A 24,866-nucleotide genomic window follows, 5' to 3' on the forward strand; every position below is an offset into this window, starting at 1 on the left:
ATATGCATGGAAGGATAATGCTTATCCCAGAAGATGCAGGTTATTAACCAAAACCTCTCAGTGACAAGCAGGGGAAAGCTCCCTATGACTTATTGGCCAGGGAGACCCAAAGCACCCATAATAACAGATTGTCAGTTCTCTTGGTTTCCAGACTGCCAGTAGATAGGAAAAACACTGCCACTACAGAAAATGGCCTAGAATCTTCTCAAAGTGTAAACACACATATGCACATGACACAGAAGTTGCGCTTGTGGGTGTACATCTGGAAAAAAACATGCATCTATATTAACACTAGCCACCATCTATGATTTCCAAAAACTAGACATCAAATTAGCCTCTAAAAGTAATGTGATACATCCACACCAAAAAATAGCACTTAGCAATAACAATGGCATATTTGTATCAATTATCACAAGGGGAAAAAAAGATGAAAAAATTAGTTGTGGTTTGATTACCCAAAACTCAACTTTTTTCTTTCTTTCTACCTTGCCTTGTTTAGTTCTGTTTTTGAGGCAGATGCAATACGGTCTAGGTGACCTTCAACTTCTTCTGCCTTTACCTCCAATTTCTGGGACAACAGATGTCTGCCACTGTATTGTTTTATGCTGTGCTGAAGACAGAACCTGGGCTTTAGGCACTGTAGCAACAAAACTACATGTGTCTAAATTGAGGGGGGAAGAAAATTAACAACCTGATTTGAAAGAATAAATATCTAACAATCAGTTCATAAGAAATAACAATCATGTAAGCATATAAAGAACTCCATGTTTATGATGACCCATTCACATTAGAGCTACAAGGGTTATAGATTTGTACTTATAAACAGGAATGAGCAACAAGTTTTATCCCAGGACATCAATGAAAGCCTAAGAGAAAAACTGTGACATAATCAGCAGGGTTAAACATCCACACAAACCTTTCTAGAAGAGGAAATTTAGACACTTCTACCCATATTTTTATTATATATTCTATTTCTAGGAATTGTCTTATAAAAACATTCGCTATGTTTAGGAATATATATCCAGAGGTGGGTAACACAGAACACTCTCTGTAACACTGTCCTAAATAGCAAGAAACTAGTGAAAAGCCAGACAACAAAAATTATCAAAAACCAAAAACAAACATCCCCCCCAACTCCCCATCACTCAGGCACTCAATGTGAAGTAGTCACTAAAAAAAGAATTAGGCAAACATTTCCACGTGTAGGAAGTGTCTCTGAGAAGATGCATAAGGAACTGAGAGCCTCACGGGTGGTAGAGATCAGGGTCTGGAGTACCTTCATTCTCGCGTCACCTCTTCTAGATTTTGGAGGATCAAAATTGAACAGAAAAATGTGTATGAAACACCATAAAATAAACCATGACATTTTAAAAGTCAGCTTTTGTACCAAAAAGTGTATTTTCAAAATTTTTAATAACAAAAATTACATGGAATGATCCCATGTTAGTGAAAGTCAGCTGTTGCAGCACTCTTAATCCCAGCACTCAGAAGCAACAATAGCCTCAAATACACAACAACTTCAAAGCCTGATGGGCCTCCAGTAGATCTGTCTAAAGAAAGCAAACAGAACTACATAGCACAACATGGCAACTCAAACAGATCAATGGAAAAGAATACATTGTAGGCCAGGTTTGAGGGAATACACCTGTAATCCTAGCACTCAGAAGTACAGAGAAGGAGGTGCAAGAAAGAGTTCAAGACTGCCCTTGGCTACAACGTGAAATAATGTTACCAAACTCTATGGAGGTACAGGTGACTCATGCCTAACACCTTTGTATTCACAAGGCTATGGCAGAAGGATGGCTATGATTGCTATGGGGCCAGACTGGGTTATTAAGTTGAGTTCTGGCTAACTTGAAATCAAAAGCCAAAAAAAAAAAAAAAAAAAAATCAATCCACCAATCAACCAAGATACTTTCCATAAGAAATAATGTGCACACTTCAAATTTAATAACCATGAAAAGGATTTTATATCATAATTGAGGGTTCTGCCACCAGGAATGCAAGAATAGCTCAATATTACAATTAATATATTCACTGATTGACTCTTTTTTATTTGTTTGTTTAATAAGCCAGGGTCTCATATAGCCTAGACAATTTGAATTCACTATATAGCTGAGAATAGCCTTAGATTCTTGATTCTCCTGTGCCTCCTGAATATCAGAATTACAAGTTTGCACCATTATATACAGCGTGAAGCTCTAGATATGTGGAAGGGTGTTAATTTGCATTTTATATGTCAGGGTGTTTTGGCTGCATGTATGTCTGTGCACACCTGGTGCTTGTGAAGGCCAGAGAGACTATTGGATCTCCAGGGTCTGGAGTTAAAGACAACTGTGCTTCCATGTGGGTACCAGAAATCAAACCCCTGTTCCTCTGAAAGAGTAGCCAGTGCTCTAACTGCTGAGCCATCTCCTCAGCTCTGATCTCTCAGTTTTAACAGGCTTTATTTCATATTTACAACGATATAAGGGAGTTCTTTACTGCATGTCAAAATTCCTTTCTAACTAAGAAAGTCTACGGTAGTTCCCAAGATTACACCCAAACACACTGATATCCATTGACTAAAGCACACTGAATGCCTTAGCCTCAGGCTTCAAGACAACTGTATAAATACCACTAACTATGAAGTCAGAATCAGCAGACAAAAAGATTACTGACAAAGCATGGGTGTGCAAGGTAAACCTTGGAATTCTATCTGAAGATCAGTGGTACCAAACTAGAAAGCAAAGATTCTATCTAGTGAGGAAACCAACCTAAAGAGATCCAGTACTCTCCACTCCCTCAGCTTTAAGCACAGCTTGGGCAGAGCCTGAGTGTTCACAACCCGCCCTCCCCCAAAGTCTTTCCGCAGCTGCTCAGGGCCTATGTCCACAAATACACTGCTTGATCCCCAGGCACTGGCTATAAGGCACGTAGAAAAAGGAAAACTCAATTATTCAAAATGAGAAGGAAACTGTCAAATATAATCCGATAGCAGCACTCCTTGGCAGAAACACCAGTAACTAACATCTGAAGATACAGCAGGAGCCTTGCCTCCCTGGCACAAATCCCAACAGGATGGCTCATCTTAGCTCCTGAGGAGATGGGGAACATTTGTTGCCTTCATTTCCCTAAAGCAAACTCCAAGTGTATATATGAATGTAGGGACTACATAAGGAGATTCTGTCAATTTATTAATTAATTCCAGCTGTAAGCTGTGGTGGTTTGTATATGCTTGGCCCATGGAGTAGCACTGTTAGGAGGTATGGCCTTGTTGAAGTAGGTGTGGCCTTGTTAGAGGAAATGTGTCACTGTGTGGGGTAGTTTGGAAGACCCTCCTCCTAGCTGCCTGGAAGACAGTTTTCTTCTGGTTCCCTTCAAAACAAGATGTAGAACTCTCAGCTCTTTCTCCAGAACTATGTCTGCTGGGATGCTGCCATGCTTCCTGCCATGATGATAATGGACTAAACCTCTGAACCTGTAAGCCAGCCCCAATTAAACATTGTTCCTTATAAGAGTTGAGGTCAAGGTTGTCTCTTCACAGCAATGGAAACCTTAACTAAGGAATAAGCCAAATATTTTTATTCAGTGTGTTGTGAAGGTTTGGGATTATAAACACACATCACAACATCCAGACTGGGGATTTTAAACTTGTGCTCAATCAATGCTTATGGCCTAATACAAAGAGAAAAGAATAACTGAATTTACTGCCACATTCTAAACTCCAGTGACAGCTGTGGTAAGTTAACCAACTATAAGCTCTTTAAGAGCTTAATTTTAATGTTTGCATTTAAAAACAAGCTATTTAATTTCTCAAAATACATGATTTTCTATGATCAGAACAAATGAGCTTTTCTGGAAAAAAAATCATTTAGGAAAGTAAATTCTGTATGAATAGAGTCACTTAATTTAATCAAAACAATCTTTGCCAGGCGTAATAGCACATGCCTTTAATTCCAGGTGGATCTCTATGAGTTCGAGACCAGCATGGAATACATAGCAAGTTCAAGGTCTACCAGGACTACAGAGTGAGTCGCTGTCTTTTACACTAAGCATCCAGAAAAACAGCCTACAACTGTGTTCATCCTAGATTTTTCATGGTTACTCAGAATCTTTCTCAACAAATCCTTTTCAGATTCATTAAAGCAATTGCAAGCAACAAACGTTTACTGAATCACGCTCCCACGGAGTACTTCTGAGTCAGAATCAAAATGTTTGCCTTTAATTCTATGATAGAAATGAGAAACTGGAAACGGAGTGACACAGTACTTTTGTATTTTGATGTGAAAACACACAATGGAGTCAGTGGTTGGTATTTGAATCAAATTATACATGTAGTCAATTATGGTTATTTGCAGCAGTTTTCCTCTGTAAAGTCACTCAAGCAATGAACTAGGCTAGGACTAGTGTAAGGGCTTTTTGCTCCCTGCTCTCAAAATTTATATCAACTAATCAGCACATAAGCTCTTTTGCTAATGTTTTGTGTACTATGTGCTTCTCTCTGGAAACTATTTAATAACATGTTGCTGACTCATCAACCGTAGCTCATGGCTGACAATACTGCTAACTCCTGCCTGAGCAAAGCTCATCTAACACTTGTTTCTCACACACTTGTTTTTGGAGACAGGCTCTCTCTGCATAGCCCTGTCTGTCCTGGTACTTGTCTCTGCCACCCACGGGCTAGGATTAAAGGTGTGGGTCACGGCTTACATGAAGAGTTCTCACACTCAGACCACTAGACAACATTTCTGAGTGATATATTGAAGGCCATTTAAAACAGTAAAAGCAAAAGAACCAATCTTCGTGACACTTGAGGTGAGCCAGAAAAATCCAGAGTTCAAGGTCATCAGCACTGACATAGTAAGCTGAATTTGTAGCTATCTACTTGATATCTCTTTAGGGGACAATCTAATATGCTTATCCACTAGTACACATTAAAATGTCCTTAGGGTAGTGGGCGTGGGAGAAAGAAATTAACATGATCAAGATATATTGTTTACATGTATGAAATTGCCAAAGAATAAATTTAAAACGTTCAAAGCCAGATGTGATGGTTCACACCTTTAGTCCCAGCATTTGGAAGGAAGAAGTAGGTGGAAGCCAGCCCGGTCTACACAATGAGTTGCAGGTCAGCCAGAGTACACAAACCTTGTCACACACACAAAGAAAAGAAGAAAGACAGTTTCCTAACTAACCTTCAGACTGTGGTACTGCACACTGGTAGTGGTGGAACAGAGAGGCTGAGGCATGAGGATTGCTGCAAGTCTGAGGACAGCCTGGGCTATGTACAAGGAATTTCAAGGCAGGGCTTTACGAGACCTTGTCTTTGAAAAAAAAAAAAAAAATCAAAAAATTCTCAAAATGTGTTCTCAAGTTTCACCACTCAACAAAACTGAAATACCCAGTGATTTATGCCAAGAATCTACAGACTTTCTCCTGAAAGAGCCGGACAGTAATACGTTAGGTTATGTAGGCACACAATGTCTGCTACATATTCATTGTTGATATTCTAAAAACATTTATTTATGTATGGAATAGGGGTTGCACACACATGTGACACAATGTCTGTTACATATGCATTGTTGATATTCTAAAAACATTTATTATTTATGGAATAGGGGTAGCACACACATGTGGAGGTCAAAGGACAGCTTTGGGAGTTGATTTTCTCCTTTGTCCATGCGGCTCCCTAGGATCAAAGTCAGGTTATCAGGCTTGGTGACAAGCCCCTTACCAACTAGCTAGCTCCTGGTACAGTCACTGGTTTAATTTTAACTTTTCAGGAGTATAAAAATAAATTCTGGGCTGGGTGTGGAGGCTCATAAGCAATCAGGAGCCAGACAGGAGGGTAGCTGCAAGCTCAAACCAAGCCTCGGCTACACAGTGAGTTCCAAGGCAGCCTGGACCACAGAGTGAGATCCAGCCTTAAACACAAAATTCTTAGCTAAGAATCAAACAAAGACAGGCTACATGGGTTACATGGGTTACCTAGCAAGAATCTGGTCTTTAAAAAAAAATAAATAACTAAATAAGGCGCTGGAGTGAAGGAGGGTAGAGACTACACGATGCAAAGATGTCTCAGTGGTTAAGAGCATGCCTTGCTCTTCCAGAAGACAAAAGTTCAATCATCAGCAACCATATAAGTGGAGCTCCATGGGGGGCCCCCAACACCTCTGGCCTCTTTGGGCACCCTCACTTACATGCATGCACAGACACAAACACTTTAAAAAAATTAAAAAATAAATATTCAAAAGAAAAATTTCAAGACAGGGCTTTTTTCTGTGTAGACCTGGCTGGCCTGAAACTTGCGCTGTAGACCAGGCTGGCCTCGAACGCACATAGATCCACCATCTGCCTCTGTCTCCTCAGTGCTAGGATTAAATCACCAAGACATAAGGGTAAACTATGGTGACACCTCAGCAAAGTGAGTTTAACTTTCTATATGCTGTCTAATATACTCATCTAGTTTGCATTTCTACTTTTCATAACAAAATTGATACACATATTAAATATCATCTAATTACATCAGCACTTGAACTTTGTTAGACAGCATGAGAGGTTAATTATTAAAACTAGAAAAAAGCTTAAAAGCTAGATTCAACTAAATTCAAGCTATCAACTTTTTTCTTTCAAATATCAGATGATGTAATGATCATTCTTCAGATAGTATTTATATGAATAAATATAAACTTTATATAAACACAGATAAAGCCTTTAATATAAATTGGTAGAGAGCTACATCAATCAGAGAAGAACAGATGCTTAACTTATTAAGGAATAAAAGGAAATCACATAATCCTATGTACAAGATTCATCTATGAAAAACAAGAAATACCATGGGTTATCTATGTATACATTCAAACTTTATTTTTCAAAGAACATATACAAGCTTTATATGCATTAGGTAGATTCTATCTTGATTCAGTCATCTGAATAAAATGGGGGTGGGGGGCTGGAGAGATGGCTTAGCAGGTAAGAGCACTGGCTATTCTTCCACAGGACCTAGAGTTTAATATCCAGCACCCACATGGCAGCTCACAACTGTCTTTAACTCCAGTTCCAGGGAATCTGACACCTTCTCACTATCGCATACAAAATAAAATTAAATTTAAAAAAATAATAAAATGGAGTCGCAGGGATGGTTCAGCAGTTAAGAGCACTGGCTGCTTTTACAGAGGCCCTGGGTTCAATTCCCAGCACCTTCAGTTCCAGGGGATCTAATGGCCTCTTCTGATCCTTACAACAGTAGGTACCTATGAACAGGCAAAACATTTAAACACATGCACTAAAATAAATCTAAAAACATTTTTTTGTTTGGCTGATTTGTTTTTTGGACAGAGGATTTCCCTGTGCAGCCCTGGCTGTCCTGGAACTTGGTCTGTAGACCAGGCTGGTGTCCAACTCAAGAGATTAGCCTGCCTCTGCCTCCTGAGTGCTGGGATTAAAGACATGTGCCATCACCACCCAGCTCTAAAAACAGTTTTGTTTTGTTTTTTAAATAATAAAATGTTGTGCTATAAAGTTCACGCTGTTTGTTGGGCTGACAAATTGCTCAGCATGTAAGGGCATTTGCCTTTGAGCCTGACTGACTGATCCTGAGGACATGCATGGTGGAGAAAACCAACTCTCTAACCTCCTACATAAGCAGTCACATGTGCATGCAGAAGTGGACACACAAACACACACAAATATTATAATAAAATTTGTGTTTGAAAATTCCTTCTGTATCATCATTTATTCTGGGAAATCCTGGGGAAAGCAACTAAAACCAAATACTTCCTCTATCAGTAATAGGTAATGCTCCCAAAACCACAACCCCACACCCACGCACAACGCTAATCAGATTCAGTGGATTATAAACAAACCAAGCAATAAAAAGAACCTGAAGTTAGGAGGGGTCATAATAAGGAGGGTCCAAGGAGAGCTGAAGGAGAAGAGGGTAGATAGGATCCAATACATTGTATATGCATACGAAATTCTCAAAGAATAAATTAAAAATCTAACAACAAAAAATCTTTTGCAAGAGACTGGTGGCATATGCCCCTAATTCCAGTAGAGGTAGAGACAGGAGGATCAAGAATTCAAGGTCATACTCTGCTTCATATGGAATGCCCGGCCAACCTGGGGTACATTAGATCCCAACTTAAACAACACCCCACCTTCTCTAAAAGTACTCAAAACTTTTTCTTAATACTCAGCAATTCTTCAAACTGAAATGTTTAATATTAATGACAGGAATCAAGAAACATTTCTGTAAGAAACAGACAGGAAATATTTTAGGCTCAGGGGCATACATGATCTGTTACTTATACATTCACTAGTTTGTTTACATTTTAGGTATAAATAAAAAAATCTGATCTGGGGGCAGTAGCTCCTTCATGTAATCTTAGCACCAAGGAAGCAAAAGCAGGGAGACCCTCCCTCAAATATCAACAAAATTCTTCCATAAATATCACACAAAGATAAACCACTGGAGTTCGCTTGGCAGCCACAATTGCCAAACACCAATTTCTAACAAGCAGTGACCAAAAGGTCTGCTGTCAAAGTATATTATACCAAAGGCATCAAAAAAAATCACAACAAAGTCAGTTTTGTTTGACATTAATAAAGCAAGATGACATAGTAGCAATTAAAGTGATTAATATGTTAATATGTCGTACTCTGTACCTTGATAAGGAAATCTCAGGATGGGAAACCTAGTAACAGAAATGTCTGGCACTCATATTACCTATGAATAGGAGTTTGTGTATGTCACATGTGTATGCGTAAGACACATGTCTCCACTTACAAAACAGCAGCTGAAAGTTGATCACAACATCAAAACTTAAATTTCTTTTCATGATAATTAAAACTATTTACACATTCAAGTAATCCAAACTGGTCAGTCTGTTTTAGATGTCATCTACCACTGAAAATTAAGAACAGAATTTAGAGACTGGTGTAATTTGCTCTCAATTTTAATTCACAAGGGCTACTGTGCATTACTTAGAAGCCAGGTATGGTGGGACAAATGCCTCAGAGGGCAGAGACAGAAGGGTTCAAGGACAGCCTGGTATATACTGAAAGACACAGGAGGACAGCCAGGGTTTATACAATAAAACTTGGTTTCAAATGTAGAATTTATTGTGTCTGACCCCATTGGTCACCACCCCACCTCTTTACTTTTGTCTAAACACCACCACCTCTGATATATTTGATTTAATTTAAACTCAAAAAATTCTCATTAATATCCTGCCACTACTACCAAACATAAACTAAGCACAGCATCACCAAACAGCCTCACATCACTCTTACCTAGACTGGTGGGTTTGATCAGTTCGTCCAGCAGGTCATAGAATGGTAGCTTTTGCAGCTTTATGTCCGGATGGACTGGGTGCAGCGCTGATGTGAGATGTGGGAGTTCCAGTTCATGTTTAGGTCCCAGAAGAGAAACAGGGAGTAATGGGGACGATGCAGGGTGACCATCGTAAGTGAGCTGTGGAATGGTAGATGGAGAAAGAGTCGCTGGCATAGGACTTGAATGTACGTTGGGGATAGACAAGTCCGCAGGTGTCATAATTTTCTGAGGGAACCGCCGCCTGTAGAGTTCTTTAATTTTCATTTGTACAGCAGGACTACAGCCAGCCTTTAACAAATGCAGGGCTTTTGTAAGAAGTTCGTGTTTGCGTCCGTGCTTGTTTCTCCCAGCGTAGCCCAACAGTACTTGGAGTTCAGAAACTCTAAGGCTCATAACCATTTGCTTAGGGAAAAAAGTAAAATGTAAAATATTAGTATCTGAAACCATAATTTACAATTTTAAAGTTTGTATTTAGCCTCTTCATATGGTTTGCTTAAATGCCATCCATTTTACCATTCTATTTAAACAAAGTTTAACTAATTAATAGCAAAGAAACTTTAAAAGTACTAGATATAAGTTTAGGGATTTCCATGTGAGATTGATTATGAGAGCCAGGATCCAGTTTACACTATGCAGGACCACATCTCGCTTTATCCTACTGTTTAGCAGTATCAACAAGCACTTCTTAATTCTCCAGAACCACAGACTGCGGGCTGCAATGAGTAGTAACGTGCCCTCAGGAGTCTTCCCACTTTCTTGGGGAAAAACCTGTTAAGTATATTAAAGCCAGATCTCCACTTCAAAACTAGGTATTCACATTATCAATACTGCTCTATACTAACTCTAGAATTCAGGGAACAGTTGCTATCTTCCTGTGCTTGCTTACCTTAGTCTTTGCCTCTATACAGCTAGCTGGCAGTCTCATCAGATGCTAAAGCTTGCACTTCTCATTTAAGCCATCAGGAATTCCATCAGTACAACCATACTAAGTGAAGCCACACCACAGAAATCTACTTACCTTCATTAATCCTGTGCTCTCAATTTACTTCATCACTGTTCGCTACTTCCCCCCACCTTCTAAGAACATGGAGATCTGATCACAATCTCGACGTTTAAAGCAACAGAAAGGGGAACCAAAGACCACACTGCTACTTACGGAAGCCCTGTCTCTGACAGGAAACGCCAGGAAAGACACACACCTGCAAGCTTATATTCATTAAATCCTCTATTCCTTAACTGCTGGGTTCTCTGGCCCCATATCAAACACCAGCATACACAGTGGCTGCGTTGCCTCCCTACCTTCCTGTACCGCTCATTATAAATACCCTCTTTCTTGGCCAACACATTAGACCAGTGGTTCTCACTGGCTGTGACCCTTTAACAGAGCTCCTCATATTGTAGTGAGCCCTCCCCACCATAAAATCACTTTCATTGCTACTTCATAACTATACTTTTGCTAATGTTATGAACTGTAATGTAAATATCTTGTATTTTCCAATGGTCTTAAGTAACCCTTACGCAAGATTCATTTCAAGATTCATTTGACTCCACCTTCCCTCCCAAAAGGGTCACAACCCACAGATTGAGAACCACTGCACTAAGGTAGCAGAATAGCCCCCAAAAGTGAGCAATGAATGACGTTCTCTAGTGCACTATAGATGATCAGTCAAAGATAAAGTCCTTCCATTGTTCCCACCTTCAGGGCTAGCTGAGTGGAACTGTTTTACTGTCTATCTCTTCTGGCCATTTCTTGGGTATTTATCTCCACAATTATCCTGCTGCACTGTCATTTCTATCCATATGGCGACTCCTTGCCTGGACAGAGGTTCTCCAGGGCTGATGACTATTCTAGAACTAGGGCTGATGACTGTTCTAGAACTAGGACAGTCTATGACCATTTTATCTTCTGTATCTAGTACCGTTTGTTATTAACTATTTGGACAGTGAAGGAATGAACAAGAAAAGCAGGCAGAAGGAATGGAGGTGGCATGTGCTGTGGTAAATCATTCAAATCAATGTCCAAATTCTTGCACTCTGCAGAGGCATACAGAGATGTAACCCAGAGTTTGGGAACAAATTGCTGAGCATAATGGCCAGCAACTGAAACAGCAGCAATTGGGAGGCTGAGACAGGAGGATCTAAGTTTGAAGCTAGTTTGATATAGCTGTTTTCTTTTTGGATATTAACAAAGTCTGTAAATAGGACAACAATGGCATCTTCTCCCTACTCACTAAAACATCCAGGAAAAGTATAAAATAACTGGAAAAAAAGAACTTCCAGGCATAGTGGAACATAAGGGAAAGGGGACTGTATTGGCTCAAAATTCAAGGGTAAAATTCATTATGGTGGGGAAGTAACATAGAGAGGAGCTTAAAGCAGCTGACCACATCTCATTCGAAACTGAAAACAGAGCAAGGAATGCATTCATGCTATTCAACCCCTTTTCTCCATTTATAAAACCCAGAACGCACAGTTACTATTAACAGCCAGGGAATGGTATTGCCCACAGTGGGCAGGTCATCCCACATTGATTAACAAAATCAAGATACTCCCCACAGGCATGTCTAGAGGCCCATTCCCAGGTGATTTTGGATTCTGTCAATTAACAAGAGCTAGTGGTCATCACATAGGCAAATGTTTTTGTTATAAAACAGGTAGGGAGGAGAGAACGACATGAAATTTTAAAGAGTAATAACTTCCCTTTTAATTCATTTCCATTCTCTAAGCCACAAACAAAAACAATTCAACAATTACCACAAATTTCAAAGATGGTAACTTTTGTCCTTAATGTGAGTATGAGTGTAGCACAGATGTATTATTGTATTTCTATGTATTGTCACTCACAATTTACATAAAGTAAAATCTCTTGCTTGAAGGAGCAAAGAAAAAGTTAAATGACAACATAAACCTGTCTGTCTTAAAAAAGGCAAAGCAAACAATAGCAACCATTAAAGCAGTAACTGACAAATATGCACTCAAAAGACAGCAGCTATCAAGTTAAGGCTCCTAGTTTGGATCTTTAAAATGAAGAGGACTTACTATCATAGTTAAAAATATATATATATATATATATATATATATGGAGGGGGAACAAACCACATGCCTTTAAATTGGGGGTGGGAATCAATTAAAAAACTGAACCAAGTTTACTTCGATTTCCATTTCAAGTTTCACCATTTGAACTTAAAAAAGAAAAGTTATGACTATGTGGGCTCAATTTACCATTAATTGCACCTGATAACCTTACAAAGTGAAAGGCGAGGTGGTGTTTCTTGCTATTACTGGAACAGCTTTTGCACACTCTTAGGAGACAGTAATAAGCTCAGTATTTCAAAGAACTGAAGAAGGGGTCAGAAAAGGTCTAGCCAGCCATCTGAGGCATCACTCAAATGAAAGGCTGCAGAGAATTAATTCACGATGCAGAAGTCTTGACAACGCACAGGAAAACAAATCATGTAAATATTTCTGAGATCTTGAAATGTGATATATTTTAATCTGCAATGTCCTTAAAGCTCTTCATTTGTTAAAACTACTGCAAAATAAATACAACTAAGGATAACATTAACCACAAATGGCTTTTAGAAATCATCACCTCCTAGCGGATTCCAGCATTCTACTGATGACATCCTTGGATGAAAAGAGTTCTGAGAATCCTAGGAGATTAAATGGTTGAAATGGGTATATTCTTCACAGAAGAGTATTCTGTGATCTTTCTAAATTGTTTTCTTTTTTTTTGGAGCTGGGGACCAAACCCAGGGCCTTGCACTTGCTAGGCAAGCGCTCTACCACTGAGCTAAATCCCCAACCCAATTGTTTTATTTTTAATCAGACAGATATATACACAATTTTTAAATTCTTTTTAAAATTTTGGTTTTTATTTATGTGATGTACATCTGCAAGGAGGCCAGGGGGCTGGGGAGGGGAGTCATCAGATCCCCTGGAATTGGAGTTATAGACAGTTATAAGCCATCTGATATGGATGCTGGAAACCAAACAGGTCTTGGAAATACAGCAAGTCTTTTAAGCCACTGTGCTCCCTCCAGCCACACATGCACATTTTTTAAAACTTCCTTTTAAAAATTTTAGTTATTTATTTTATCTGCATGAATGTTTTGCCTCAATGTATGTATGTGCACCATGTGCATACCAGGTCCCTTGGAGGTCAAAAGAGGTCACTGAACTAGAGTTATAGATGGTTGTGAGCTAACATGGGTCCTGGGAATTGAACCCTGGTCCTCTAAAAGAACAAGTGTTCTTACACCACTGAGGTATCTTCCTAGCCCATGTACACATCTTTAAAAAGCCTAATAGCTTGACAAGAAAGATTTCTTTGTTGCATTCTCAATTTTAGCTACTGCTTCTCAAGTTTTCACCATCTGTACAAGTTAATTTTTCCTTAAAGGTATCTACTGACTTCCAGTTATAAGAAATAATGGTTTTAGCTGTCAAATCTCCTCACCTACATTCTTCCCATCATAATTTATGATTGAATTAATTGTCTCTGCTTTTTAATATTTAGACATTATTAGGTCTAAATAAAATTTATTGGGGTTGGGGATTTGGCTCAGTGGTAGAGCACTTGCCTAGCAAGCGCAAGGCCCTGGGTTCGGTCCCCAGCTCCGAAAAAAAGAAAAAAAAAAATTATTGCTAAACCCAAAGTACATCACACACAGATACTTTTTTTAATATAATTTTGCTCTTTATACTTTATACCATTTTTATGCCTCATTAATATTCTATGTACCTATCAATTCATCAGTATATTCAAACTTTCCTCTCAATGTATTCAATTACGAGATGTTAAGCTGTTTTAACTTTGGCTGATTTTATTTTATATCTTTTATTTCCTTTTCCTGATTTGGCTTTCTTTTGAGTTGTCTTGTTTTGTTTTTGAGACAGTGTTGTCCCTGTATAGCCTAAGCTAGCCTGGGAACTTGCTATATAGCTAAGACTAGCTTCAAACTCTTTATCTTCTTATACCTCAGATCCGTGTTAGAACTACAGAACTCTTTCTTCCTAAAAATGTAACCCTAGTAGCCAGTTCCAGGGCTCCAATATGGACAGTTAGATCTGAGCCCAGTGCACAGTTATGGTCACAGAATTCCCCTTTGATGTATCTTATGATCTCCCATCTGTATGCCACATTTCCTTGTCTCTGTTCCTCCTTTCTTGGCTTCTCTTATTGGGTTATTTTCTCCAATAGATTACTGAGAAAGGGGAATATGGAAGGTATCTTTCTTATTCCTTGCATTATACAATCAACATGTCCTCATACTCAATCCTCAAGTTTGGTTTAAAACGAGATTTAGAGAGAAAATTTTAAGCAGAATTTTGAATACATTTCTTTATTTTCTATTTCCAACGTAGGTTAGCCTAGGAACTGAAGAGAAGGCTCAGTAGTTAAAAGGACTGCTGCTCTTACAGAGTGCCCAGGCTCAGTTCCCAGCATTTACATGGTGGCTCACTACATCTTTAACTCCACTTTTAGAGGCTCTGACTCCTTCTTCTGGTCTCTGAGGGCTGGAGGCATGAATGGCACACATACATGGAGGCAGAACACTCATATACCTTTTTAAAACATTTTCTTAAACTCAGATGCTATGCTATCTACCTCTCAATACTTGGGGAGGTAGAGGCAAAGGGATCAGAAGTTTAAAGTTGCCCTCAGCTAAACTGTGTGTTTGATGCCAGCCTGTGTTCCAGGAGACCTTATCTCAAACAAACCACGGCCCCAGTACCATTCATCTCTAATCCTTCATGGTTACCTGTATATCTCCCATCGGGAAGCTTGCAGAATTTTTTCTTTAGTCATTCTCAAATTGTACAGCAATGAATTTTTAGCTTGTTTCTGCCTGGGCTAGCAACTGTTAAGCTTTTACATTTAAAGATGCATGTCCTGGAGGGTTTCTAACAGGTCTTCCTTCTATGTTTCTTGTTCTCTTTCTCACAGAATGCCATTTAGATCCTAAGCTGCCTCCCCAAAATTTTTTTAAAAATAAAAAAAAAAAATTAAGTGTCCTCAGGGAATTATAGTGAGGAACGGAATGTCCGTCATTCCAAAGACCCCCAACCTCCTTTGTAGATACAAAACTTATACACACACACACACACACACACACACACACACACACACACACACACGCACGCACGCACACGCACACACGCCCCACACCTATTCCCAACTACACAAGGGGAAGGAGTCCATTTGGCAATTAAATAGAAAGTGCCAGTTTTATACTCTCATTAGCTATGACCTTCCTTATTAAAACTTGTGTCAGGAACTGGAAAGATGACTCAGTGGTTACAAGCACCGACTGCTCTTCCAGAGGTCCTGAGTTCAATTCCCAGCAATCCCATAGTGGCTCACAACCATCTGTAATGGGATCCGATGCCCTCTTCTGGTGTGTCTGAAGACAGCTACAATGTACTCATTAAAATAAGTAAATCTTTAAAAAAAAAAAAAAAGTAGTATCCACACTATGATCAAGGCTCCTGCAGCTAAACACGATCTCTTCCATTCACATTCTGCTGTGGTGGTTTCAGGTCAGTCACAAAGCAGACTCAGCATCCAGAGTCTTATCTACCATGACTACATAACCAAGTATAAACTACAGTGAATTCTTAACAGACAAAATAAACAGTGAATGGTGTTATATTTCAGCTATAACATTATTTTCTGTAAATCTAAAGTTCTATAATTATATACCATAAAGCCAGGCATGGCGACTCATGCCTTTAATCCAGCACTAGGGAGAGGTAGAGGACTGATGGAGGTCTGTAACCTACAGAGTTCCAGCCCAGTCTGGTACACAAAGTAAGGTGCACACCTGCTAGGGTGCAAAGTCAGAGTGCTGCCCCCCCCCCAACAAATTAGATACATTAAGAAAAGGAAAATAAATATTTTATCCATTATTTTAAAAGATTATTCAGTGAAACTAAATTCTTAATTCTGGACCATTCCTGATCTTTCCCATTAGAAATAGTTCATAAGCTGGGCACAGTAGCTCACGTCTATAAGCCTAACGCCTGAGAGACTGAGGCAAGATCCCTGCTGTGTGAAGCCAGACTAGGCTACTACATAGTGAGTCCCAGAGTAGCCTTGGCTACAAAGAGGCATAGTCTTTCAAAACAAACAAACAAACAAACAAACAAGGAAAGGAGAAAAATAAAGATAGAAATAAAATCACAAAACAATTAATAACCAACTGGAAGATTAGCAATTTGTCAACAACCCCTAGGTCAACCAGAAAACCTAGTCAGACAGTTTCTAGTCAAAAGTAGTAAATCATGTTGGCGGCATCCCTCTCCACGCTCATCTCCCTCCCAGTCTCTCGTCTGTTATTTATTTCTCAACACGAGACAACTGGAAAGTGATCTGCCGCACCAGCCCTCCAGCTAGCACCTCCATCTCTCAGCCTCCATCCCACCGTACTGATTACACTATGCTCGGAAAAGATGACAAAATATTGTGATTCTATGTAAACAGAGATGCCATTTTCCTTCAAGCAATGTACAAACTTAACATTGTGAAAGGGTTGCCATGGTTTCCCTTTTTGATAGATGATTTACACGTCATCCCCATCTATATCCTACCACGTTCCATGAAACATATGGCTATAGGCTTCAAAAAGCTCCTTCTTGTTAACATGAATACTAAAAATAACAAATCTAACTCAGGCTGTTTTAAAAATTTGGACACAGCATTAAATTTAGTTTAATTTAATTTAAAATTCTAGAATTTAAAACACTAACACATTGACCAACTTCATGTGCAGAGACAGGAAAATATGGTTCTTATTTAAGGAAAAGGCTGTTCTGCATGTAGATATGCTATAAAAACTTCTTCCATGGATGGTCAGGTACTTACTCCATACACAGAGGGAGCTTGGGAACACACAAGAGATGAGCATGAGAATATATTATGCTAATCCAACACCTACTGCGTGCCATGGTGGTAATACTATGCATAAGATTTGTATTTTCATACTGATTAGATATTAATTTACCAAATTATAATTTGGGAGATCCACTTCCATTTTTAAAAAGGGAGACTGTGGGCTGCTGAGATGACCCAGTGGGTAAAAGTCCTTGCTCCCACTAAGCCTAACTATCTGTTTAATCTCTGGAACCCACTAAATAGAAGAAAACCAACATCTGCAGTTGTCCTCTAACCTCCACGGATTGGCTATGGGGCAAGTGTGTGTGCACACACACACTAAAATAAAGGATTACCAGGAGTAGTGGCACATACCTGTAATTCTACCACTTGGGAGACTAGGACAGGATTGCTAGTTCAAAACTAGCCTAGACGAAAAGCAAGACTGTCTCAAAAATCTTTTTTTTTTTTAAAAAAGAAACAAACAAACAAGAAAGAGAGGGATAGCATACAAGTTCTCAATGATTCCTTAAACATTCAAAATTCTATACTGCTCTAACTATTAAATGAAATCTGCTCTTAGGAAATAGTTCATGCAATCAGTAGTCTTTTAATATTTGAAACATTTTCAATTATAGTGTTTTCACTGACTCAGGTGGATAAAAATAATAAAATGTGGTGCTGGAGAGGTGGTTCAGTGGTTGGGAACACTGGCTGTTCTTCCAGAGGACCCAAGTTCAATTCACGTGTGAGCTCACAGCTGTGTGTAACTCCAGTTCCAGAGGATCTGAGACCCTCACGCAGACGTGCAAGGAGAGCACCAATGCACATTAAAGTTAATAAATCTTTAAAATAACAATAGTAGTAATAAATTGTATATGTTAAATGTCTAAATGAGCCTGCTACATAAGTTCTAGTAAACATGATTTCTTTTCTTAGCACAGATTTGAACTCACAATACAAACTGCTAGTAATTCCTACCGTATGTGTAAGAAAACTGACACTAAACTTGAGGTCTGACTATAAAATGCTGATGCCTGACCCCAAGCCTCCTGAGCTCCTTACAACTAACCAACACCAGGTCTTACCTAGCACAAAGCTTTGCCAGGATACACCCAGGACAGACTCAGGAATGGTGGGAGGGAATACTGAAGGGGAGCCACAGAAACGAGACAACAAAGTAAGGAGGCAGTGGGATAAGAACATGGGTGGCAATGGAATGTTACAAAAGCTGACTTTAATGAAGTAACCTTTAGTAAGGTAAGCTTAAACAAGGCTTCTAGCTAAAGTCACACCCACCAGCAGGAGCTGTTTATCTTCGTGAAAGGTAAGAAGGAAGTGGGACAAAGAAAGTGGGACGTCTAAGAGAAACCATAAGTTGTGTTCTGTATTCAGGCTATAGGTGAGTCTTTGAAAAATCAGTACTGTCAGGGGGCTGTCAGTGGTTAAGAGCAATAGCTGTTTATCCAGAGGACCTGGGGTCAATTCGAATGTAACCTCCCACATACTGGCTCACAGCTGTCTGTGACTACAATTCCAGGGGGTCTGATGCCCTCTTCTGGACTCCAAGGGCACCAGGCAGACATGAAGTGCACAAACATACATGGAGATATATTGAGAGGCCTAAACAGAGATGAACTTTTAACACACACACATGCACACACAGAATGTATTCTATAAACTACACAAGGTCTCTCAAATTCTGGATCCCAGAACGCAGACATGAAGTGCACAAACATACATGGAGATATATTGAGAGGCCTAAAAACAGAGATGAACTTTTAACACACACACATGCACACACAGAATGTATTCTATAAACTACACAAGGTCTCTCAAATTCTGGATCCCAGAACTCAGACAGGAAAAGCCTGAAGAGCCTATATCAGAACTACTTCAGAGCACCAAGAGAGTTTACTTGAATTTACAAAGCTAGAAGGGTAAGAACTCAGATTCCAAAATCAGATCCCAAGTCCTACATTTAACCTGTTATAATGTAGAGAGGCTGGGAAGGATCACTTGAAATCAGGAGCTCAAGATCTACCCAGACAACATACTGATCCCGCTGAAACAGCAAGCTCCAGCTTCAGAGAGACTAACCACTAAGGAGATGCCCAGCATCAACCTCCAGCCTCCACATAGGCAAGCACACTTACCCACTCACACACACACACACACACACACACACACACCCTGCCCCTCGTCAGTTCAATGGTCAGCCATACAATACCAAAAGCCCATATCTCAGCAGAGCAGGGAAGATCAAGAGTTAGAGGCCAGCGGGGACAACGCAATGACACGATGCCTTACAACATACAACTAAAAGAAAGTTAATGTCATTCAAATTTATTTTGCTATTAATAGATTGTTGTAATTTACCTTAGCAAACACTATTTTAAAAATAAATGACATTAAAAAACAACAACCACCCATTGATGAGGGAGGCAAGAGGCTAGGAGAGAAGAGAAATCCTAGAATTAAAGAAAGCACTTGCCATAAACCTCCCAGCACTGAGTCCTCACCACTTGTTCACATACAGACACACCTCATTCCTTCATATATGCAAACAAATGTTTGAATAAAAATTAAGCTATTTCACTAAACTGAGAATCGGAAGCAAAATCTGTTTCTAGAACAAATACTCAGCATTGCAACTCTGTACTTGTTACTTTCCACAGATTCTGGAAAACACTAACCAATTCAGGACGAGATGTTTACTTAGAAAAAAAAAATGTACTGAACAAGAATGGACCACTGAACATGCAGCAGACTTTAACCTAAAAGAACTGCCCAATCCTTCACCACTGACACTGTTTACATGCACGTGATGCTGCTAATTAAAAACAGATCTTATTTTTCCTTACGATGGGTACAAAAAAAGAGTCAACACAAACTTTTATAAAAGTTGCTACATACAGCAAGAATTAACTTTCTAAAAACAGTCTGGAGTTAAGGATTATTAATTAGAATCCCTCCCATTAGTCTGCATTATTCCTGAGACTATCTAATCAGGAGGAACAAAAAATTATAAACAAGATTACCTTGTCATCCAACTCTACCACTCCTGGGTATGTATACCCAAAGGAAACTAAGTCAGCATAAAGCAGAGGTATGTATGTGCAGACAGCCTGTTTATGGCATTAGTCACAACAGCCAACCCTGGATCACCTAGATGTCCATCAACAGATGCAGAGGTAAAGAAAATGTCATGCATGCTCACAATGAAGTTTTATTCTCTCATAAAGAAGAGTAAATAATGACATGAGCAGGAAATGGATGAAACTGGAAAGCACCATGTTAAGTCAAGCTCAAAACATAAGGCAAGACAGGGAGGGTGTGTAAACAAAGTACGTTATACATTCATGGAAATGTCATCAAACCAGCATTTTGTATAATGAATGTGTACAACTGAAAAATTTTTAATTCAGTTTTTAATTACACTAACTTTATGTTCTTTTCTTTAATCATGGTTCAGTTAAATGCAAAACACTATGTTTTGTGTTTGTAGGTTGTACATGTGATATGTGAGTGGTATATGCCTATGTACATGTGTATCATGTACGAAACCAGTACTTACAGAGGCCAGATGCTGCTGCTGGGTATCCCGCTCTGCTCATCTGTCCTATTCCCTTGACACAGCGTCTCTCAATGAATCTAGAGCTGGGATGCCAACCATTAAGGTCTAGCAATCCTCTAGTCTCCAGCTATTGATGACAAACCTTCCCTTTGGGGAAACACAACACACATGTCTATTCAATCCAGATAGGGACCCAAAGACAAAGTACAGATAGTCCAACTTGGTCAATCCTAAGTTTTACTGAGGTTACTTTCAGAAGTATGAATGAGTGGTTACCTACAAGAGCAGAAATAACTCAAAAACAGTTGCACCACCAAAGACCCACCCCAAATGACTGACAGCTCACAAAAATTGGGAAATCTGTAGTACATGGCATAGCCTTCAGAAAGTTCAACAAGTTGGTGTGTGTCTTTTCCAGGTGACTTCGGTCTAAACAACTTCTAAGTATCTCAACTGGGTTTTGTTTTTCCCAGGCAGCTGGTCTGGTCTCAGTCTTCTTTGAAGCTCAGCTTGTCTGAGTTTCTTTACAGCTCTGTTCAGCTAGTCTCAAAAGGAATCTCAGCCTTTACTCTGACAGGGGTGACCCTAGTGAATATGAGTTTCAGGGACTTCCTAAGTTGTTTGAGTTGTTTACCTTCCTGATTAAAGAGCTTTCTTGCAGGATGGAATATTTCAATCTCAAAGAAGCTGTTTTATACCTCTATTCTCCACAGTATTGGAGTCATAGGCCCATGGCTGCATCTAGCTTTTAACCTGGGTTTTAAGGACTTGAACTCAGGCCCTTTTTAGCACCAAATCATCTCCCAAAGTGCCTCTAACCTCCCCCTTTTTAAAATTATTTTTTATATGTAGTTGTTTTGTCTGCACTTGTGTCTGTGCACTACTTGTGTGCCTGTGAAGGCCAGAAGAAGTTATGAGATCTCCTGGGAGTTACCGTGTGGGTGCTGGGAATCAAACCTGGATCCTCTGCAAGAGTAGCCAGTGTTCTTAACAGCTGAATCATCCCTCCAGCCATTGCACAACTCTTTAAAAGGTCTTTTACCTTTAAGAGGCTACAATACTGTGAAATCTCATTAGAAGGACATGTAGACCAATGTTTCTTTTCCAGTCTTTCCCAGGCTAGCCTTAGACTCCCTATGGAACCTAGGTTGACCTCAAACTTGCAGCAATCCTTCTGCCTTAACCACTCAAGTGCTAGAGTTATAGACATGTACCTCATCTCCTCTTCTTCCAGTCTTAAAATCCTACAAAAACACTGGAAGAAAGGGAAAGTCAGTCTTTCAGAACCCATCCTGAGAAGTAAAGATGGGCTGGAATGACAGAACCATAAGTGCAGACAGAGGGTGGGGTGACCTAAATGTATTATATGCATTGTCGTAAATGAAGCTGTCAAAGAATGGGGAGAAAAAAGCGTAGACAAAAACGTAAAAGCACCCAATCGTACAGCTGTTTGGCTTTCATCCCAAAAGGGAGAGAGAAAGAAAACAAACATGTAAATTATAAATCAATCACAGATATATTTGCTAGAGTTAAGCTCTGCTAGAGAGGAAATTATTAGCTACAATTGGGTTAAAGCACATTTCATAGACTGCTCATTTGTCCATACAATTCTCATCCATGCCCACTGAAAAAACACAATGCAGGGTTGAGGCCTAACCTCAAAAAACAAACAAAATAAACAACACAAAAGCAAACAGTCCTCATACCATACGATCCAAAGTGCTTCCAGCACATTCATTCAGCACACTGGCTGCAGAGATACAGCGCATCACTAAACGCTATGGGCTGGCTAACCTGTTAGCAGATGCTTTTTCTATAAGCAAATGTTTTTTTGTCTTTTAAACTATAAAAAAAATGTAAGAAATGGAGTAGAAGAGATAGTCTCATTTGAAACTAGAAACCCCTGTAGTATAACTCTTCATATTTTCTTCAAAAAAATACTTACATTATCACAGTTTTTATATTCTTGAAAATGAAAGATACTCCCTCCCCTTTGTGTTGAATCCATCAATACTGTGTTACTAGGGTTGGAACTGAAGCTCAATGGTAGAGCTCTTTGCCAATCATAGAAGTGGCCCTGGGTTTGAACCCCATGACAACAAGAAAAATCTACTGTATTACAAATCAAACTAGAAAACATTGTATTTTGTCTTAATTAGGGTTTCTATTGCTGTGATAAACACTGTGACTGAAAAGCAACTCCAGGAAGAAAGGGTTTCTTATTTCATCCTAGTATATCCTGTGATAACAGTCCATCACTGAGGGAAGTCAGCACAGGAACATCTATCACAGCACAGTCTATCAAGCAAGGCAGGAACATGGCTAGAAACTGATGCAGAGACCATGGAGGACTGCTGCTTACTGGCTTGTTTCTTATGGCTTGCTCAGCTTGCTTTCTTATAGTACCATAGTACCCAAGATAAAAGGTTGGCGCCATCCACAGTGAGCAGGGCCCTCTCACATCAGTCATCGATCAAGAAAATGCACTAGAAACTTGTCTACAAGTAAATCTAGTGATAGCATTTTCTCAGTTAAGGTTTGCTCTTCCAAATGACTCTAGGTTCATGTTAAGGTGACACAGAACTAGCTAGCACAGACTTGCATTCACTTGTACATTTCTTTGACAGAGTCTTACTATGTATATGTAGCTCAGACAAGTCTTGAATTTATATACCACCAGATCCAGCAAAACTTTTTAAAAAATTAATCATTTAAACCTGTGTTGTAGTAAATGATATAAATAAAAAACAAGACACCAACCCTCGATATCACCGGCAACATAGGCCCTGCAGAGTATCATCTCGGTCGGACTGGGCAGACTCTGGCCCAGAGCTCTCAAAATGTTTCTACCAGACTTTCTAAGTCCTCAATTTCCATCCCACATTGCCGCAGGCTACTTTCTGGACCCTGCTGAGATCCTGCCACCATAGCTAGCCCCAGAAGTGGCCGCCCTTCTAGTTCCAATGGCAAAGGTCGCTGCCATGCCAGCCCCATTCAGCCAACCACCCCCTGTCATTATAGTCACAATTCCCAGTTATCCATTAAAATCACAAACCTATAATGAGCCAAGTGCAATGAGACACGCTTTTCATCCCAATACTGGGTAGACATCTCTGATTGCAAGGCCAGCCTGGACTATACAACAAGTTCCAGGACTACATAGTGAGACTCTGTCTCAAAACAAGCAAACAAACTAACAACAACAACAACAGTAATGAGTAGAACGGAGAGATGGCTTAGCTGGGGAAAAAACTCAGGTTTTCTGGAAGAACAGCTAGTGTGTTAACCTCTGAGCCATCTCTCCAGCCCCCAAACAGCAATTTCTTAAAGGCTGTTCCAATACAAGATCTGAAATCCTAACAATGAACATTTGTTATTTATTAAAAGTCACTTTGAAAATCAGGTGTGGTAGTGCATACCTTTAATCCCAGCACATGGGAGACAGAGGCAGATGGATATTTGAGTTTGAGGCCAACCTGGTCTACAAGAACCAGGACAGCCAGAGCTATACAGAGAAACTCTGTATCAAAAAACCAAAGTCATTTCAAAGCATGATGGTACACATTTGTAACACCAGTACTTGGTAGTGCAAAGAGGAGGTCGGAGATCAGTGCCTGGAATAAAGCTCTATTTAGTAGAGTGTTTGCCTAGCAGGAAACTCTGGGAAGACCTGGGTTCAATTTCTAGCACTACGAAAACCAAGCACTGTAATATACACCTATAATCCTAGCACTTTAAAGTGAACATGGAATGGTCACAAGTTCAAGGTCACCTTAGGTAATATAGAACTTGAGGCTAGCCTGGGACCCCTGAGACCCTTTCTCAAAACAACAAGAACAACAAAAACAAACTTAAAACCAGCTAGGACTACATGAAATCCTATCTCAACAAACAAAATTCATTGATCTAACCTCCATTCCAATTGATCTTTTTACGCATACATGACTTTTTAAAACCATCCACTGGTTATTTAAAAAAAATATTGAGTTCAGCTGAGCATGGTGATTCCACACCTAAAAGAGGCAGAAGGGTCACAATGAGCTATATCCATAGTCCAAAGCCAGCCTAGGCTACATGAAATCTCATGTCAGAAC

The 24,866-nt window shown here is 39.5% G+C and overlaps 1 protein-coding gene across 1 annotated transcript in view; it reads right to left on the bottom strand.

Annotated features, from left to right (window-relative positions):
* Positions 1-24,866, bottom strand: part of Pias1 (protein inhibitor of activated STAT 1) — a 96,865-nt gene that overhangs the window by 60,050 nt on the left and 11,949 nt on the right. The window contains exon 2 of the mRNA XM_032911319.1: positions 9,277-9,721. Within this exon, the coding sequence (XP_032767210.1) occupies positions 9,277-9,721 (445 nt within the window). The remainder of the gene's footprint in view (positions 1-9,276; positions 9,722-24,866) is intronic.

The sequence above is a fragment of the Rattus rattus genome, chromosome 8 (assembly GCF_011064425.1).
Source record: "Rattus rattus isolate New Zealand chromosome 8, Rrattus_CSIRO_v1, whole genome shotgun sequence".
Lineage (NCBI taxonomy): Eukaryota > Metazoa > Chordata > Mammalia > Rodentia > Muridae > Rattus > Rattus rattus.